General features: G+C 37.8%; 1 protein-coding gene across 10 annotated transcripts in view; it reads right to left on the bottom strand.

Moving 5' to 3' along the window:
* Positions 1-21,044, bottom strand: part of col13a1 (collagen, type XIII, alpha 1) — a 196,860-nt gene that overhangs the window by 64,751 nt on the left and 111,065 nt on the right. For 6 of the 10 annotated variants that reach the window (XM_041789686.1, XM_041789694.1, XM_041789692.1 and 3 more), the window contains 8 exons: positions 18,138-18,188; positions 14,084-14,119; positions 11,634-11,660; positions 11,330-11,356; positions 8,539-8,565; positions 8,113-8,139; positions 6,101-6,127; positions 2,461-2,532 (listed from right to left, as the gene is read on the bottom strand). In XM_041789686.1, coding sequence (XP_041645620.1) covers positions 2,461-2,532; positions 6,101-6,127; positions 8,113-8,139; positions 8,539-8,565; positions 11,330-11,356; positions 11,634-11,660; positions 14,084-14,119; positions 18,138-18,188 — 294 coding nt within the window. Of the gene's footprint in view, positions 1-76; positions 140-594; positions 637-2,460; positions 2,533-6,100; positions 6,128-8,112; positions 8,140-8,538; positions 8,566-11,329; positions 11,357-11,633; positions 11,661-14,083; positions 14,120-18,137; positions 18,189-21,044 lie in introns of all 10 variants that reach the window. The other 4 variants (XM_041789688.1, XM_041789691.1, XM_041789687.1 and 1 more) reach the window with 3 other exon arrangements.

Here is a 21,044-nt window from a genome sequence, read left to right as displayed (position 1 = left end):
ACGGCAGATGGCGGCGGTCAACATCCACAGGGCGGGCAAAGAGGAAGGGGCGAGTCAGGGGCAGAGAGAATTGTACCTTGAGGCGTTTTAGGATTAGAGGGCTTATTGAGGGCATGTTGCGCACGGTGATGGGCAACATCTGCCGAGGGCAGTCACAAAGCACAGGTGGCCAGCGGTGAAAAAGGCCGCAGGGCAAAGGTCACCAGGAGGCCAGAGAAAGGAGAAGGAGGGATGTGGAGGGAGAAGAGAAATAGAACATTAGAGTGAAAGGAAACGGGGAGAAAACAGGAAACAAGGACGAAGAAAGTAAAGACAGAAGAGGCACCAGCAGAGCAAACTACAGGCCTGGAGCAGAGGAGGGGTGGCGATGTACCGGGGTGACTCTTTATTCAATAATAATGTGGAAAACTTAGATTATCTTTGACACTGCAGGAGCTTTGAAGCCATCAAGCATCCCTGATTGAGGATTTATGCACATGGCTGTCCCCGTGAACCCGTACCAGGCCTGTAGAGTGCAGCTGAGCAGAGGTGGGCGCCAGTCTTGCCACAAAGAGAGTAGAGCAGTAAACAGTAACAGAGCACATCCAGACTTACTGTGGCCAACTGTCCAACACAGGGCTGTACAATACGCCGCTTCTGTTGAATGACCAGCATGATCAGATACACGTTTAGGAAGAACACGTATGATCTATGATCCCCTCCCCCTCTGAGTCCTCGTAGAACCAGCTGCATCAAACTTACCTACTTTTGACAAAGTCAGGATATATTTCCACAAATTCACAGAGCAGTAAGACATACAAATACCCTTCTACTCATTTACCACAGCATAATAATGCTCTTATTTACAACACCAATTCCAAAAAAGTAGGGACACTGTGTAAAATGTAAATAAAAACAGAAGTCAGTTGATTTATAATCGAACATAAACAACATATCAGATGTTGAAACTGAGACGTTTTACCATCTCATGGAAACTATTTGCTCTTTTTGACAGCAGCAACACATCTCAAAAAAATAGGGACAGGGCAACAAAAGGCTGGAAAAGTAAGTGGTACACAGAAAAATGTTCCTGAACATAAAATAGTGAAGGCTTTGAGTATCCCACCATATACAGTATAATACCCTCAAAAGATTCAGAGAATCTGGAGAAATCTCTGTGAGCAAGGGACACAGGCATGATTCTGTGCTGGAAATCACTCCACAATTTATCGTCTGGCGACACAGTTGCCATCCGCTAATGACAGTTAAAGCTGGATCATTGAATGAAGAGGCCATATGTAAACAGGATCAGAAACATTGCCATCTTCTCTGGGCCAAAGCTCATTTAAAATGGACTGAGGCTACATGGAAAACTGTTCTGTGGTCAGACGAATAAAAATCTGGCTTTTGTTTTTGGGAAACCTCAGTTGCATGTGGACTAAAGCGACCATCCAGCTTGTAATCCTGCCTCAGTTCTAAAGCCGGCCATCTCTGATGGTATGAGGTTGAATTAGTGCCCATGGCGTGACACAATGGTAATGGTATTTTTTTGAGATGTGCTGCTGCAATCAAATTAAAAGGCAAATAGTTTTCATGACATGGTTAAATGTCTCAGTTTCTGATTTGTTGTTTATGTTCTTTTGTGAATAAAATAAGAGTTTATGAGATTTGACAATCATTGACCTTTGTTTTTATTTACTTTTTAAACAGCAACCCAACTTTTTTGGAACTGGGTTTGTCTTGTGTAAACCATTTTGGTATTTTCTTTTTCATAGTTTCAAATCCAAGTGCTACTTTTGTGGAAATATATTCAGCATGTTATGAGTAAATATAAGTAGGGGAGGAATGGTGTCAAAGTAGGCAAACGTGCAGCTTTGCCCCTCATCGTTTCCCGCTATCCACCACAACTTCAACCATTTAATATGGAGGTCAAAGGATGCCAGCAATCAAATGACACCTTTTCATCAATTTCTAAATGTGCATGTGTTTATATGAGTTAAAATACTGGACCAGATTGCTTGGAAATATAAATCTTTAAAAAAAAAATCAAGTTTAATATTTAAAAGATGTAATAGATTTTCATTCATTTGTCTTCATAGAAATTTTAATTTTGTATGTCTTCAGAAGGGTTAAGGCTTAATGAATGACAGTAACATTTCATTTCTACTTCCACTTTATTTCTAATATCTTTTGCACCATAATGTGAAAGACAAGCTTTAAATTGAAGTAAAAAATGTCATTTTAATACCGGCCTCCTGTGATTTGGAAGTTGGCACAAGTTCTCTTATTTTTCATGAAATTCAAAGTGAAACTGAAACCATTCCCAGCTTTGCTACTATAAATAGTTTGTACTTTTTTGGGTGGAGAGCAGAGGGTTGAAGAGTGCCTTGGCTCACGGGCACAGGCTCTCTCTTTGCGGCATGACTTGGTGTCACCCCCACGGAGAGGAAACCACCGGGGTGTTTGGAGGCACCCACAAACCTTTAACGTCAGAGCATGACTGGAGCGCAAGGCAGCCAGGGTTTTCAGAGGGAGATCCTGCACAAAGAGGCCCTACACACCAGGGAAGTGGTCATTTCAGTCAGTGCTGCTGATGTCATCATCCCACCACCCACACTACAGTCATGAACTCTGACTTCACATGATGGACGCCTTTTTATGTGCAGAGCTCCAGTCAGGATGTGTTTAGCTTAGCCTGGCATAAAGACCTACAGAGGAAAACGCAATGACCCTGTTTACACTATGCATTAACCTCCTCAGACCCTGCATGCACTTATGAGGACATTACATTTTACATTTTCATGGGAATTTGGCAAATTTGTATGGATGCTTGGGGAATGTGTTGGAAATTTTCATGGAAACTTGGGGATATATTTGTATTTCTTTGTGGAGTTTCATGGGAAGATTTGGAGAAATTTGCTTGGAACTTTATGGTTTTTTTTTTTCTTTTTTGGCTGGGGTATTTTCATGGTAATGTAGGAAGTTTTTTTTAAAATTTGGGTCATTTTCTGGCATTTTCGTCACATTTAGTGTGTATGTCATAGAATGTTACAAAGAGTGTGATATACATAGAAGATTTATAGCATAGCAGAGAGTACGATCTTGATCTGCCCTCTTTGGAGGGAGTAAAAGTGTGGTAAAAGTTTCAACATCTGCTTGATTTTTGGAACTTTACAGTCTGTGGATGTGATAGAATGTTGTGACATGAATATAATAAAAATAATAAAAGGTTTATAACAGCAGAATAAAGACTATAGACCTGCCACTTTTTTAAGTAGAAATGATGGTAGAAGTTTCAATATATGATTGAGTTTTTGATTTCTAGACATTTAAATAATTTGTGTGGGTGAGATAGAATGTTACAACATAAATGAAAAAAAAAAATATAACATTTAACTTAGCTGAAAATATGATATAGACCTGCCCTCTTTGGAGGTGGTAAAAAGATGGTAAAAGTTTCGACATCTGATTGATTTCTGACTCTAGGAATTTTACAGTCTGTGTGTATGTGATAGAATGTTATAACATGAATATAATATGAATATAGAAGATTTATAACATAGCAGAGAGTACGATCTAGACCTTCACTCTTTGGAGATGGTAAAAAGATGGTAAAAGTTTCAACACTTTATTGATTTTTGGCTCTCAGAACTTTACAGTCTGTGTGTATCAGTGTTAATTTTGTCAACTAAAACTACGACTAAAAACGTTTGTCGACAGCCTTTATTTCCATTACAAAAACGAGACTAAGACTAACAAAAATAGATCTGTGATGACTAAAACTGACAAAAAAGTAGGTTTAGTTTTCATTAAGATGACTAAAACTAGACTAAAATGTCATTTCGTTTTCATCAAACATTCAAAATCCATGATATTTCTCCACTGTGGGTAAATCTGTCAAAAAAACCTAAGCATCTGTATCTATTCTGTCTCTCAGCTGTAGAAAGCAGAGACCCCAGGTTAAGCAGGGTGAACAGAACACACTAACATGATCTGGTACCAGATTTAGGCAAGAAAATAAAGGCTTGGACTAAAAGTAAAGACTAAAATGTGAGGACTTTTTATGGACTAAAACTAGTCCAAGTCCGAGTTTTTGTTGACTACAACTAGAGTAAAACTAAAAGACATTTCATCTACAGACTAAGACTGAGACAAAAATTAAAAATAGCTGCCAAAATTAACACTGGTGTGTATGTAATAGAATGCCCTCTTTGGCAAGCTTTAATAAAATGGGAAAAGTTTCAAAATCTGATTGATTAATGACTCTCAGAACTTTACAGTCTTTGTGTGTAATAGAATGTTATAACATGAATATAATATAAATATTTTTAAAAAATTACCGCAGAGGGAACAATCTGTACTGACCCTCTTTGGAAATGTTAATAAAATGGGAAAAGTTTTAACATTTAATTGATTTTCGGCTCTCAGAACTTAACAGTCTTTGTGTGTATTAGAATGTTATAACACAAACATAATATACATATATTATACAACAAAGCAGAAGGTGGGATCTAGGCCTTCTGCTTTTAAAGTGGAAATGAATTGGTAAAAGTGTCAGTATCTGATAAGGATTTTGTCTCTTAGAATATTACATTATGTGTGTATTCGAAAGAATGTTACAACATGAATATAAAATATAAAAAATATATAACATAGCTTAAAGTATGATGTAGATCTGCCTTCTTCGGAGGTGATAATGAAAAGTTTCATTATCATTGGTTTTTGGCTCTCATAACTTTTACAATATGTATGTGATAGAATGTTATAACCTAAATATAATATGAATATAAAAGATTTATAATATAACAGAGAATATGATGTAGACCTGCATCTGTGGAAATGTTAATGAAATGGCAAAAGCTTTGAGATCTGATTTGTTGTTTATGTTCTACTGTGAATAAATATGGGTTTATGAGATTTGATAATCACTGACGTCTTTTTTATTTACTTTTTACGCAACAACCCAACTTTTTTGGAATTAAGGTTGTTAACTAAATGTCAGCACAAATTAAAAATCCATTCAGCTTGGTAAGCTTTGCTGCAGACATGTTTAATGTTTCATGTTGAATAGATCCAGGCTAGCTGTCAGTTCCTTCTAGCCTCTATGCTAAGCTAGGCTAACCACATCCATACTCCAGATTTCAGCTAAATCAGAGAAGATAAAGGTCAAATGTCTGAATTCCCTTTCACTAACAAGAAAATAAACCCCCCACCCCCAAAGACAAAGTTATTTTCCTGATATTTCTTGCTTCCGTTGTCTTTTTCCCTCTGAAATACACACAAATATTTGCTGATCTTTAGTCCTGAAAGGCCGACCGTCTGAACATTCACCTCCCCTGCTGTTATCCCTCAGCCCCCCGGGGTCTCACTACAGGACTGAGGTCTTTAGAGTCTGCAGACATCGGAGCAGACCTCCCAGGCTGCAGGGAGCTCCGAGAGGTGAATGGAAAACAAATCCAACAGCTTGTAAGAAGAGGGCGACTTAGATTCAATGCTGGATAAAATCATTCAACCTGAAATTCCCTCTGGTTTCTGTTTCGTTTGAACTCGCCATTCGAACTCAAAATTTATGTAGCCTGACGAAGCATTCCCTGTCCACAGATGTACATCACCATCTGATGCATAGGTAGCACAAGTTTGATGGTTCTATAGAAGAATCCAGAAGGTGAATTACGCTGGAAATGGATTTAGCGATCTGAAAAACCCCCCTTCTCACTGGAGACTCTTATTCTTGGCAGCCACACACTCAGACCCTTATCAGGTCTGACTGTATGCTGCTGGTAATTGCTTTGTTTTTCCCTCCACTAGCCAAACCCCAGAGACCATGGGGCCAAAGAACTGCTGAGCTCTGCATGTGCTACCCATCATTGTGCTACTCGCAATTTTCCTGTCGAGCTTCTGCAGAAGTTCCTGGTCTTCCAGCGTGAGTTTTCTGTAATTTTCTGACATTACAACACTCCACGTACAGATAATGTTATAAGCTGTCGGAAAGAGTTCAGGTTCAGTTCGGTCCATTAGAATAACATTTATACTAGGATGGAAAAAGCAGATTCAAGGAATTACAAAATGTTTGCATTAAGAGACAGCTTACTGTGAAACCAAGAAGACTGTTGGGTCTTACCCGGTGTGTGTAGTCTCCACAAACACCCTGAAAAAAAAGAACAAAAAAGGGTTTTAAAAAAGAAAATAGTTTGAGATAATTCCCGCCATCCATTCGTCTATCCATAGAAGTTACAAATTTTACAGTAACATACAGTGTGGTGTTCTTCAGGGCTCCATACTCGGTCCCTTTTTATTCCTTTCACAGATAAAGACTTGCTTTGATTATCAAAAGAAGCTTTTGCTTCATCTTATATGCTGATGATACTAATATTTCCACGACAGATAAAGATGAACATAAGTTAGTCACTAGCATGAATAGTGGTAATGGTTAATGCTTATATAAAATTCTTACATATAGAACTCTAATGATACCCAGCCTTTTGTCATAGACAATAGAGACTGGCTCAACTGGGAAAAAACACAGATGGGTCCAGTAAATTGGTAAAACATGTTGTAATTTTATGACCAGTAAGACAAATCGTGTAAAGAAAAAAACCTTGTGGATTTGTATTACAGTATATGTATAAATCTAATCTCTGTTCCAATTTTTCTAACAAAAAATTGTGAGAAACGTTGTCTACTCATATTGGGACGAATATTGCTGGATTACTTTACAGACGTTGACTAGGAAACCAGATTTTAAATCTGAAATTAGAAACCAAAAATCAAGAAACAAGCTGTTTCCCAATTACAGTTTAAAATAGAAAAACAAAATGTGGAAAATTGTGTTTTTCAGCCAGATGTTTGTGTTTTGTGATGAAAAAGAGAGATCAAAGGACAGAACATTCTTTTCTTTCTTTATGTGTGGCCTGCCGTAAGTGTGTTGGAAGATAGAATGTTACAACACCAGTGTTTGACGTTTTGACCTTCATTTTTTTTAAATCAGAAAGTAATATAATGGAATTTCTAACATTCACTGTTCCATTTTTTACATTTTCCCTTCTTGATCAGAATAAAAAATCAATAAAATGAAAGCTGTAACATTCTTTTCTTCCTTTATGTAAGACCTGCTTTATGTAAAACCTGCTGGGGTAAAAAACAGAATGTTGCATTACCAGTTTTCAATTCTTTGATCTTCCTTTCTGATCAGAACAAAATTAAAAAAAAAATCTAAAACTACAACATTCTTTTTTCCTTTAAGTATGACTTGCTGCAGGTGTTATGACAAATAGAATTTCACATCATCAATGATTTTAAAAACTTTCTGTCTTGATAAGAAGAGAATATCAATTAAAGGAAAACTGTAAAGTTAATTTCTTCCTTTATATGAGACTTGCTGCAGTTGTTTTAAAAACAGAAGAATCACCAGTGTTATATTCTTTGATCTTCCTTTCTGATCAAAACAAAAACAAAAGAAAAAATAAAAAACTGTAATATTATGTATGACTTGCTGTTGGTGTTGTGAAAATAGAATGTTACAACACCAGTTTTCCATTTTGATCTTTCAGAGTCAGAACAAAAACCAAAAAAAAATCTAAAACTATAACATTCTTTCCTTCCTTTGTGCAGGTGCTTTTAAAACAGAATGTTACATCACCAGTGTTTCATTCTTTGATCTTCCTTTCTGATCAAAACAAAATCAGACAAATCTGAAACTACAACATTCTTTTCTTCCTTCATGTAAGTCTCACTTCAGGTGTTGTGAAAAATAGAATGTTACATCACCAATGTTCAGTTCTTTGATCTTCCTTTTGATCACAAAAAAAAACAAAAACAATCAAATGAAAATGAACCAGTTCTCATTTCATTGTTTTATTTTGGAAAAGAAGCAAAGAGAAACGTTTAACACTTTTTAAAGACTTTTTAAAAGTTTAATTAATTTAATGATTTTGTATTATTAATTTAATTTGAACTGTCTGAAAGGCCTAAAATGTTCTTTTTCAACTCTAAACTCCTCATCCTGTCTCTCAGGCTGAGTCCAGACTGCCTCCTGCAGAGGCTCATTCAAACGGCTGGTTTCTGATATCATTGTTTGTCCATACACCCATTAATGCCCCACAGATTCACAGTCCTTATTCTGTTAGAGCTCACCTTCTCTCCTTTGGGTCCAGGTTCCCCCTAAAAAGTCAAACAGCACAAAGAAATATGAGACACAGCCAATGAAGGATTCAGAATTTAGCTTAAATTGGTTCTCAACTGGTGGGTGAGGACCCAAAAGTGGGTCGTGGAGCTGTTTTCAGAGGGTTGTGATTTGACTCTTTTATCCTGTTTACTTGGATATAAATGTCTCAAAGAGAACAGGTGTTCACGTGATATCATAAAATCTCAAACTTAAAAAAATGAAGCATGCCAGTTTAGTTCCAGCCTGGGTGAAAACTGCCATTCTTTTTACCGGATTAATTTAATTTGGGTCGTGTTTTCACATTAAGGAGTTGAGGCAGCTCCTACAACTGAGAACCAGTGGCTTAGATGTTAGCAGGCTGTTATTTCAGGGCTGATATCAGCCTTCATACTTACTGGGAGTCCTTTAGGACCACGCTGACCCTGAAAGACAACATCCACATGGTCAGTCATCAAGGTGAGATCTGGTTTACAGCCTTACAATGAACCCAACAGGACTCAGCTCAGAGTTCTTGGACTAACATAAGTGAAACGAGGTAAAGTGTCCAGGGATAGATCAAACTAATGAATTAGCTGTTGCAGGAGTCTCTTCCAATTACTTGTTGTGGGCAGAGGTACTCAGTTTGACTTCCCATCAGGCCCTGGGGTGTGGTGTAGGAGCTGTCAGGGCTCAGCGCTGGGTTGATTAATGAACTCAGGGAGACGACCCAGTAGGACACATCCAGAGCACGCCACGCCGCTGACCTCCCAGAGTCCCAGATCTAAAGCCACTTTGTGAAGCCAACAGCACCTCCATACATTTAGCAGACAAGCCCTCAAAGCCCTTTTCAATACAAGCTGACATTCGTCAGGCAGGGGCCGAAGAAACAGGGGCTCATTACGGGGCCATTAATCAACATTAAACACTATTTCAACAGCATCCAACCCCACTCAGCTTCCTGGAAATTCTGTCATTTGTGCTGGTATGGAGTTTAACAGAGACCCACTTCTGAAAACAAACCCTACGATGGTTTCCCCCATATGACCAGGAGTAATGGGCCGAACCATGAGAGGCTATGACGGAGGAGCCGTTAGCAGGATAAACGCCAGAGCATCGACAAAAGACGGACAACAGATGAGCAAACATCGTTATAAACACAGAGCTCTTTTATTCTGGACAAAGGTGAAGAAACGGCAAGAAATTATTGAGAAAAAATCCAATCAGTGAGGAAAACTGCAATGATCAGAAATGAATGTGTTTTCACAGCGACCACACTGTGCTAAAGCTTTGCTGTATTAATGATATTTAGACTGATACTGCAGGAATATTACATGTCCCTGCAGGTCGATTAACAGAATACAGAAACAGAATAGCACCAAACAGCAGATTATGGCCTTAACATTATCTCTAAAGAAGGCAAAGAGGGGAGTCAGCACATTTCCCCCATTACGTCTCTTCAGGGTTCAAAGTGAAAGATCAAAACAACTTGGGAATGAATTTCTACTCTTGGATTGAAAAAAACAACAACAAGGGAACTGGAAGAGGATGGACCAATCATCTTAGCTCTGCCTGTTGTTGCTGTGCTGTTCTCTAGGAGACATTTGCTTTGATCTCACTAAGAAAGTCCCAACATTCTATCACACACACACACACACACATTACAAAAGTTTGAAAGCCAAAAATCATCATCAAACTTTAACTGTAATTGTCCACTAAGGGCATTTAATGTCATCATAAGAGTTCTGTATTTTGTTAAGCTATGTCCTTGAGGTTTGACTTTTTTGGCCTTCCATGGCTACTGTAGTTCAGTCCAGAGAAAAGCTGTGACGCGGCAAAGTGGCAGACTGGAGTCAGCTAATGCTAGCAGTCTTAAGTTTGCTTTTTAAGAGTGTAGGAAACATGCATGTAAGTACAATTATTTTGGACTACTTATGATGTTGTGTGTTGAGAATGTGTCATTTAAGTTTCTTTTTTATAGTTAAAAAATAACCGTGAGAGCGGCGCTAATTTTTGTTAGCCTGTAAATAGGGGTTTCCATTATGTATTAGCACCAAGCTAACAGACCTTTTTTGACTCTGTGTAAAATGACTGCAGATGGAATTCTAGCTATCAGAGAATCATGTAAGGACGTGTTGTACAGCTTGGTTACAGTGAAAATGTTATTTTAACTCTGTATAGTGACAACAAATTACCTTTGTGTGTGAGGTCTTATAGAACAGCCAAACCAAGAAGAAACGGTCTCTCATTTCACAAAGAACAGTTTATCTATCTGCAAAACTAAACCAGAACAGTCATGGAGGGCAGAACAGTAATAACTAAAAATCTGTCAAAGATAGCAGCAAAGGGACACCAGCATAAATAGCTGAATAATTTGTCTGCTTTTAAAGTCAAAATGAAACCTGTAGGAGGAACTGAGGTGGAGTGATAGGGCATGGACTGAGATCAGTGTGTGTGTGTGTGTGTGTGTGTGTGTGTGTGTGTATGTGATAGAATGTTGTGACTCTCTTAGTGAGATCAAAGCAGCACAGCAACAACAGACAGAGCTAACATGACTGGTACATCCTCTACCTGTTTCCTATTGGCTGGTTCATTAAAAATTTCAAGAGCAGATATTTTCAAATATGTTCCCAACATTCTTTCACCTACACATAGATCATGTCATCTGACTTCCAAGTGAGAAAATGTAACCACAAGGAGGCAGTGTAGAGCACAAAGGCAAGTTAAAACGGAAGAACTGAAGAGAAATCTAGGTCCAAAATTTATAAGCCAAGACATTAAAACAGTAAATCTGCTCTTGAGTTTTGCGACAACAATGGCTCCATTGTTGATTTAATGGAAATGGGCACATTTGACTTCTAAGCCATTTATTTTTACTTCAAAAAGTAGAGAAATTTATTGGCTATTTATGCTAGATGGCTACAGAGCTTTATGTTGGATATGGACCGCAGGCTCAGGTAGACAGTCCACGGCTAGTCCACTACTGTCTCATTAATCAGCCCACAGCTCTGTTTCCCCTTTAACTGTCTGTCTACTAAAGAAACAAGCTGCTAAAATGGCCTCAACAAAAAAACTAAAACACACTATATTTATTTTTTTCTTTAAATTATGGCTGTAAATTTCTTGTCACATAGCCATGACACTTCATCCAGGGTAAAGTTCATTACCAGCCTGGTGATTCCATAATAACTCAGTTGTAGGAGTACTCACCATGTCTCCTTTGGGTCCGTTCTGTCCCTGTGAGAATTAAACAGCAGACAGAGCAGGTTAAAGAGCAGAATCAAACAGAAACCTCCACTTAATTTTACAGGGATAAAAACCTTCTTTGAGATATTTATAGCATGTTTAACCCCACCCTTTAATAACAGTAATGACACCAATAGAGAATTTAATGGTCATAATTATTCTTAGTTTAATTACGCTCATTATCATTACAGATAATCGCTGTTCTGGCCGGGGCAGAGCACATAATTTCACAGTTATTTCACTTCCACAGGAACGTGCTCAAACTCACCGGCTTGCCGTCCAACCCGATCGGACCCTGGAGTTGAAGAAGAGGAGAGCGAGATTTGTGAGCAACTCAGATTGGCAATCACGTCACAACATTTCAGAGCCAGCAGCGGGCAAATTTACAGCCTGGACTGGAAAACTCACAGGAGTGGATAAAAGAAGTAGTGTCGGGATATATAAACTAAATAATATTAATATTCAATATATTTATGATCAGCTGTCAGAGTAGATGGCCATACTGCGGATCAGGCCGTTCAATGAACTGGGAGAAATGAGTCACTCAGGAGCTCATAAATACGGCCACAGGAAGACTGCTGAGAGTATTTTAGGATGGAAAACAAAGAGTTTGGGGGAGTCAGATGTAATAAGAACGTTCAGTACCATTGGCTGCCCTCTATGCTGCCATTAGAGGCCAAAACGTTTTAAATTTCAGCCACACAAGTGTTTGAAACTAGAGCTCATAAGAGATTACACTTTAAGATCACAGTTAATCTCAGCACGGTATTTTAAAATTCCACTATTTTGCATCATGACTGTTACTGTGCATTTCAGATTTTTGCACTGGCTTAAACTAAGCATCACTGATTTCTAACCCTGACTATCTGGACTGTTTCATATCTCTGTAAATATATTTCACATTCATCTGAAAACCTCCCATATGAAGTGTTTAGAAAGGGCAGGCCTTAACAAACGTTCTTTTTGTCATGTTCATTATGGGCCAATCGAAGGGGAAAGCCAACATGAGGCATTAGACGTTTTCAGCTCCAGTAAGTAAGGTAAGCTCAGCTATAAAGCACTGTCGTAGTTAACCAACAGTGGTGCTTGTTGATGGATCAAACTCATGCTGAGGCCAGTAGGGAGGAGAGAGAAAACCTCTTTCCCATCATGCAGTCCAGTTCTGATAAAACTGCCACTATACTAAAGCTACATCTAAGCTAATCCCTACACTGGTGGCAGCCATTATTACTAAACCCCACCTGTAGCTAACACCTCGTTCTCCTGAAGTGATGCTGACTGCTCAGGTTCAAATGTATCAGATTGGAGATTTGTAAATGGATTTGCTTAATGGCGAACATGGAATCTGGACAATCCATCTGCTTTGCAAGATTTTTTGACTTCCTGTTTGGATACAGAGCTGTTGTAATAGGTAGGATGTAAGATTTTAATGTGAACTTAACTGCAGATAAACTGAAATCTTTATGGATTGAAAAGGAAAATTACTGAACTGCAAAAGGTCAATGTTTGATAAAACAAGGTTCAGATTACATTTGACTTGTCTACTGAACTGTCAGAGGTTTTCAAAGGATGACATCATCTTTAAAGGCAATGGGTGGAATGTTTGTGAAGCTGGGGACGCTGGGATTTTTCCCCTCCAAAATAAGGAGTAGTAGTGGAATTATTTTACATCTCTGTGGCTTCAGGGAGATGCTGACGGGATTTGAAAGTAACGTTTGTTGAAAGTACTAATAAACCAAGACAATAATCTGGGTTTAAAAATGAATTAGTGCATTAAATTGTGATCCTTATTTAATCACAATTAACACAATCAATCTTGACGGCTCTAGTAGTTATATGTTTGGATGTTGCCTTCTGTACAGTGATCACTGTTGGAACTCTTTTGCTCCTGTTTCTGGTGGTTTGTTGTTGCTGTTTTTTATGTTAAACACTTGTGCACCATGAGTGAAGCTATCTACTGAGTGAGTCTCTCTCTGCCTGGGAGAAAAGCTGGGCTGAAATGAGAAACTTAAGATCAGTATGGACTAACTTTACATCCCTGTGGCTGCAGGGTAAGATAAATAACGCAATCAATCAGATTCTAAATAATTAGTGCACTAATTGTGGGCTTTAATTAATCATGATTCATGTGATTTATCTTAAACTCATCAAAAGTTGATTAAGACATCAACTGGACATCCAATCATCTGTGTGCACAGTCCAGTCATCAAACAAAGGGGAAAAAGTGCAGGATTTATGAATAGCTTCATATTTAATTTATTATTCTTATGTATAAATGCACTAGGGGTGTGAGGTTGAGAAGGTTTTTTCGTTTTTGCCTTTACAGCTCTACTCAATGATGAGGGCTCTATCCTGGACTGCAGGTTGCCATCAGTTCACACTGACCAAAGGAAACCAGACTTAGGGGTCATGTGGACTTGGATCCCTCATGAGAAAGAAGGTCTTACCTGAATGCACATTTCCACTGCTCTGACTCAGACTTGATTAATCCCTCAGTATTCCTCCAAGTTATGATCTCTCATTACTGTTTTCACTCACAGTCAAATACTTCACTCTTCATTATTAGTAAAGTTATTTTTCTACCTCAAAGCTCCAGGATTATTAATAAAACAGAGTATTACTATTATGTTTGGCTTGTTTAAGCTCATTAAAGTAAAATCTTACATAATCACTAATAATCAAAACCCCATTAACAGATATGACAGACAAATGACTTACTGGAAAGCCTGGGAAACCTCTTGTTCCAGGTTGGCCCTAAAGAGAAACAGAGGATTAATAAGAGAGTTAGTTAGACATCAAACAGGCTGGCAGAGGAATCTATCAGTGGAGGAAGATCTTTAGGTGGAGAACTGACTATGATATAAGGACTGGTATGGTGAAGTCTTGAAGGTGCAGTGCTGTGAGAAAGTACTGCCCTCCTTCCTGACGTCTTACTTTTTGCATATTTGCCACACTTAAAAGTTTCAGATCATCACACAAGTTTTAATATCAGACAAACATAATAGACTGATTAAATACAACAGTCAGTTTTAGTTTATTAAAGGAATAAAGCCATTCTAACCTACCCAAAACCCAAATGTGAAAATTTCATTGACATCTATCAGTCTGGAAAGGGTTACAAAGACATTTCCAAGGCTTTGAGACTCCAGCCAACCACGCTGTGAGCCATTATCCACAAACGGGGAAAACTTTAAACATCGGTGAGCCTTCCAACGAGTGATCGGCCTACCAAAATGACTCCAAGAGTGCATGGACTCATCCAGGAGGTCTCAAGAGGACCCAGAACATCTAAAGACCTGAAGGCCTCACTTGACTCAGTTAAGGTCAGAGTTCAACAATAAGCAAGAGACGGGGCAAAAACGGCATCATGGGAGAGTTCCAAGGCCAAAACCACTGCCGACCAAAAAAACCCCGCAAAGGATCGTCTCACATTTGACTAAAAACATCATTATGATCTATAAGACTTTTGAAGAAATATTCTGTGGACTGACCAGACAGAAGCTGAACTTTCTGGGAGGTGTGCGCCCAGTTACAACTGGAGTAAAACTAACACAGCATTTCATCAAAATCACACCGACAGTCAAACATGGTGGTAGTAGTATGATGGTCTGGACCAGAACGTGGACTACTTACTGTAACTGATGGAACCATAAATTGTACTATCTACCAGAAAATCCTGAAGGAGGACGTCCGGCCATCAGTTCATGACCTCCTGCTCAAGCACATTTGGGTTATGGAGTGGGAAAATGATCCCAAACACACCAGCAGGTCCACCTCTGAATGGACTAAAAAAAATTAAGTTTTTGGAGTGGTCTAGTTAAGTCTGGACTTAAATCTGATTAAGTTGCTGTGGGATGACCTTAAACAGGCCACTCATGCTGGAAGACCCTCCATTAATGTTGTATTAACACAATTATTCAAAAAAGAGTGGGTCAAAACTCCTCCATAGTTGAATTTTGCTTGCTTGCAGTTGTTGCCGCCAAGGATGGAACAACCAGTAGGTGGCAATGACTTTTTTACATAGGACTAGGTAGGTTTGGGTGGCTTTTTGCCATGATTTGTGCACTTTGCTCTTTTTTTGACTCTTACTGAGGAGAAAGTCTTGACTCTTTGCATATCCTGTTGCAGCTACTTGTGTTTGTGTTACATTACTGTGCATTTATCTTTGTGTTTTCGATATGTAATAGTCTGAGATCTCCCAGCCACCGATTCTTAACGTTGCTGTTGGACTGGGATGAAACATTAAATATGTGTGGGAAAGAAACTGTAGAAGTAGGGGACGTCAGTTATAAGGAGGTGAGGAACATGACTAATGAAATAAAGAAAATTAAGACTACGATTACAGTGGTGGAGTCACGCCCTGCTTTTGAACGAACAAAATCTAAAGCTTTTGCTGAAATATCCATCTAAAGATGAAGATGTGAGTAAAAACACTGAAACTGGAAATTTATTCAGGATCATTTTTCTAGAACAACACCACTTTAAAAATTTATCTTCTGCCATTTAGTTATTGTTCTGGCTCAAAGTGTTTGAAAGAGCCCAGAGAAATGGAGACATCTATCTGCTGATGAGGACCAGATGTTTGTAGATGTTCATTATTTTACTTTTAACAGTTGAGGTCATTGTACCATAAAACACCACGTCTCTAAACTATGAGCGGCCTGTAGTCAAGCTGTGAAGTTAAAATCCTCTCACTAAGTGGAAAATATCCTCACACTCATCCATCTGACCTGCTGAAATGACAATGTGGCGAAGACTTTGAGGCTTTTGGCCGGCCTAAGCTGTCATTTCCTCCGGTTCTCACCTCGCTCCTGAATCGGCTCCCTTGTTCCCTCTAAGGTCATGACTGGAGTCTCCAGTATCGCTCTCACCTGCTGTGGTAAACTAACTTCTGAGTGTTTCTGATCCACTGAGCTCCTCCCACCCTCAGATTCCTCCGCCGTCTGTAATTCATCAGAACTACCATCCAGGAAGAGCGGGCACTCAGGTGAAGGTGGTAATGATGGTCGATTAGAGAAGCAGATGTGTGCACCGCTTCTGTCTGCACAGTTATGACATTTTTAAGGATTATTATGTAACTCTAGAGGCAACATTATTCTCCCGAAAACTGAAACAAGGAGAAGAAACACTAAACTCATCAGGCCTCCCAACAGTTTGGGTTCATGTCTCTTTAGGGCTTAAAGAAAAGGTCAGGAAACAGATATTAGAAATTAAAAAAAAGACTGGTTCTGTGATTTTTGTTTTCAAATTGAAAAATGAAAACAACATACAAGTTGATTTTTTTAAGGCCAAAAGCTGATGAGATGAAGTTATGAGAACAGTTTGATTTTCATATTTCTTTTAATAAACAACATAGAAAATTATACTCTGGGTGTTGTCAGGCAGGTCAAAATCAAATGGAGAATCAAGAATGGAAAACAAACAAGCAATTTTTCATGTTCTATTTCCATTTTTATGTTTTTTCAAAAAAGAAATTAATACATCAAAAACAATTATTGTTTTCATGTCAGGATAAAAAGGAAGATCAAAGAACAGGGCACAGGTAATGTAACATTTGCTTTTTAGTAACATCTAACCCAAGTCAAACATACAGGGAAAAGAATGCTATTCACCAGTATTCCATTATTAGATGTTCCTTTTTGGATCCAAACATAAAAACCACAGGATGAAAAAATTTTATCTTATTGTTTTTATGTTAGGATAAAAAAAGATCAAAGTATGTAACACTGGTGATGTAACATTGTTCTTTAAAAAAAAAAAACATTTAAACCAAGTCCAACATAAAGAAAAAAAATAATGTTACATCACCAGTGTTCCATTCTTCATTCTTACTTTTTTGATCCAAACATAAAAACGATAAAATGAAAAGGAGTTTGTATATCAATTGATTTTTATGTTTGGATCGAAAAAGAAAAATCAGAATGGAACACTGGTGATGTAACATTCTTTTCCCACATAAGGTAAAGTTACATCACTAGTGTTCTGTACTTTGATCTTCCTTTTCTGATCCAAACATTAAGACGGTAGGATGAAAAAGTTTATAATATGCTTTAAATGTTAGGAACAAAAAAGAAAGATCAAAGAATGGAACACTGGTGATGTAAGAACACCATCACAGATCACACATATAGGAAAAAGAATGTTACATCCCCAGAGATCTGTTCTTTTATCTCCCTTTTTTGTTTCAGACATAAAACCTTTAAGGTTATTGTTTTTATGTTTTGATCAAACAAGTGCCATCAAATAACAGAACACTGGGGTGTAAAAGTCTATTAAAGAACATCTCATATACAGGTAAAAGAATGTTACATCACCATTGTTCTGTTCTTCAACCTTATTACTTATTTCACCCACACTTCAAAACAATTAGATTAAAAATAAGTTTTTTCAAGTTTTCATTTCTTTTTGGAAAACAAAAAAAAGAAATTTTAAATGAAAAACAGAAAGCAGCTAGGTTTTCATTTCTTATTTTTTGATTCCCAAGTTGATTTCAAACTGCCTGAAAGAGCCAAGAGTACATTTTTCTATGTTTTGTTCTCCTGTTATTAATGGGTTATTGGGAAAGAGATTTTTTTCAGGATATTGAATTTCTCATTTGAAAATAAAAATCAGTTTTACACTGAATACACTGACTTTAGCATGTCTGTAACTGCATACCTAGTTGACTTCCTAAACCAGTAGAATCTATGAAAAGTCCTCTACGGGGGTTAGTAGCTAATAAAACCTTAATCTAAACGGTTTATTGGGTGTGTAGAGAGGCAAAGACTCTTACAGGAGGTCCTCTTGGTCCAATGATGGACAGACCAGGCTCGCCTGGCGCCCCCTACAGACACAAAGAAAAGAGGAGAAGAAAACAGAAGAAAGGATCAGACTAAAAGGAAATCACCACTGTTTTCTTAGTCACCCAATCAGCACGCAGAAGCAGTCAAAATCAGAAGCTTTAGCAGGACTAAATCCAGGAAATGCATGGGTTTGACTCCAACCAAGTCAACCAAAAGACTGATGGACATGCACACAGATCTACAGCTCTGGTCCAGGTCCACAGGGAGTTCTTCTCTTGGTAGGGTTAGTTTATCAACAGCTTTAGCTAGCAAGTTACCTGCTAACATGCTAGCCAACCCTGAACATGCTAAAGATTTTCTGGAGCTGCTGGAGCTTGTGCAAGTAAAAGTTCTGATGGTATGAATTTCAGTGCTCCTCTTACAGCAGATGGCATTTGGTGCTTTTATTTTAGTCGTTTTTACGCTGTGGGCAGGACCATGGCCTCAACTGTTAGGACAGTAATGTACAGCCAAGCTCAGACCTGCTGGTGATCTTCAGTCAGCTCCAAAGCTGATCAGAGCTGAGCCAGGAGGGCAATAATAACCAGGAGGCTAATGCTAATGCATTGATGCTATTGAATGACATCTGGAAAAGGGGCCATGACGTTTCTGTGCTTCCAATATATGGAAAAAAAGAGAAAAGCTATGTTTGCAGCCGGCTGCTGGTTAGTCAAGAAAACCAAGGAACAACAAAGTTAAGATGACCTCAAATGCTTCCATGCCCACATGGATGGGGCCCGCCATCCATCAAAGATAAAATCCATTCAAAAATATTTCTGAACAAATGTCTACTTTAGGAGGCTGAGATTTGTTTTCTCTCTCTGGGTTTGATGACGGATGAATCTCTGAGGGGCCAGAAGGCAGAAAAAGAAAGGTTAACATTTATGAGGCTGTTTTCAGTCCCTCCTTTGGTTTTCTGCACGTTTACGACATCAGACATGTGAAGATCTGCAGATACAGTCCTGCAGAGATTGGATTACTGAGACCTGGAGAGCTCAAGGTAACAAGGAAAAGTTAGAACCCTGCTTTAAACCGGGATCCAGTCAGAGTAAATACACCCTCATTAGACTGGTTTCTGTGGGGTAACAAGAAGACAAAACCATCAAGATCCCATTTCCCTGTGAATTCACTTTTCTAACCCAGAGCATCATTTGCATTAAATTTTCTTGGCTTATTTCTTCAAACTGATCTGTCACATCTTAATGTTTTGTGTGAGTGTTTTTTACGGCCAACTGATGTTTGATTTCATATAAGAAACCCAAGGTCAACAAACAAGCTGTTTACCAATCTCTGTTTAAAAACAGGACAAGAAAAATATTGAAGGAATGTGATGTTGGCCATTTCAGGAAGTTCTCATCAAATTGAAAATGAAAAAATGACAAACACTTTTTTGTTTTTCTTCTTTGTTTTAAAAAAGAAATAAATCCCTATAAACAGTCCCTTTTGTCATCTTAATGTTTTTTTGTACTGAACAAATAAGGAAGATCAAAGGACAGAGCACAGATAACATGAAGGTGTTGTGAAGAACAGAATGTTACATCACTAGTGTTCCATTCTTTGATCTTCTTTTTTCTCTAAGAACACAAAAACAAGACAATAAACAAATCATTTCTCATTGTTACATTTTTTGGGGGAAACAGAACAACAGCTTTATTTATTTAAAGTTTAGAATCAAGAAATGGAAAATGTTTTGTAGAAGCAGAAAATGAAAACTGAAATGTTGTTTTCTGTTTTCTGTTTGAAAGAAGTTTAAAATGAACGAAATAAAAACAGTTTGTGTTTTAACTTATTGTTTTTATATTCAGAACCATAAAGAAAGATCAAAGGATGGAATGCTTGTAATCTGACGTTCTTTTATCCCCCTACATATGGGACCTGTAAAGGTGTTGAGAGTAAAAGAATGTTACATCACCAGTGTTTTGTTCTTTAACCTTCCTTTGATAAAAAACAAACCATATTTCAATTTTTCAAAATTATTTTTTAAAAGAAGAAATGAAAAACAGAAACACAAATTTTTGTTTTGTGCATTTCATTTAGTTATGTGGAAACAGTTTATTTCTTGATTTTAGATTTCTTTTTTCAGATCAAAGATCTGTTGGCTGTTAAATACACTGACCCCTTGACCCTTAAAGATAGTCTGATATTAGAGTGAGAATCAAGAAACAGAAAATGTCCTGAAAAGAGCAGAAAAATGAAAAACAAAATGTTTTTTTGTTTCTTTGTCAAAACAGTTGTTTAAACATGGAAGAGATTTAAATTTTTTTCTTCTTATTGTTTTTGTATTCTGAAGAAAAAAAGGAATATCAAAGGATGGAACACTGGTGATGTAACATTCATTTTTTCCCTATATGGGTGACCTGTGAAGGTGTTGCAAAGAAAAGAATGTTACATTACCTGCTCTATGATCTTCCTTTTTTGGTCATAACACAAAAATACAATAATGAAAACTTAACTTTGACATTCTTTTCTTTCTATATGTGTGTCCTGTTGCAGGTGTTGTGAAAATAGAAAGGTACATTACCACTGTTTGTTTTTTACTTTCCTTTCTTAATCACAACAAAAAAATAAATAAAAATTGTGGGTCCCAGTGAGAGAGCCTAGCCTTCAGTCTGGTGTTGATAAGGTCAGGGAGCTCCTGCTTTGGAAGGTCTGCTGGATTCATAAATGGCTTTGATGGCTTAAGCTTTTAAAGACGAGCCGTCTTTTCTTTGTTTTACTGCTTAAAGATGGAAAAAACCCTGGACATTCAGCTGTAATAAGAGATCTCTTGTTAAACGTCAACATGTTGCACATGAATGTACATGCTGTATTTGAATCCAGATCAAAAGTGGCTCCACACATTTGGTATAGCCATCATA

The sequence above is a fragment of the Cheilinus undulatus genome, linkage group 6 (genome assembly GCF_018320785.1).
Source record: "Cheilinus undulatus linkage group 6, ASM1832078v1, whole genome shotgun sequence".
NCBI lineage: Eukaryota > Metazoa > Chordata > Actinopteri > Labriformes > Labridae > Cheilinus > Cheilinus undulatus.
This window is presented reverse-complemented; position numbering and strand designations above follow the sequence as displayed.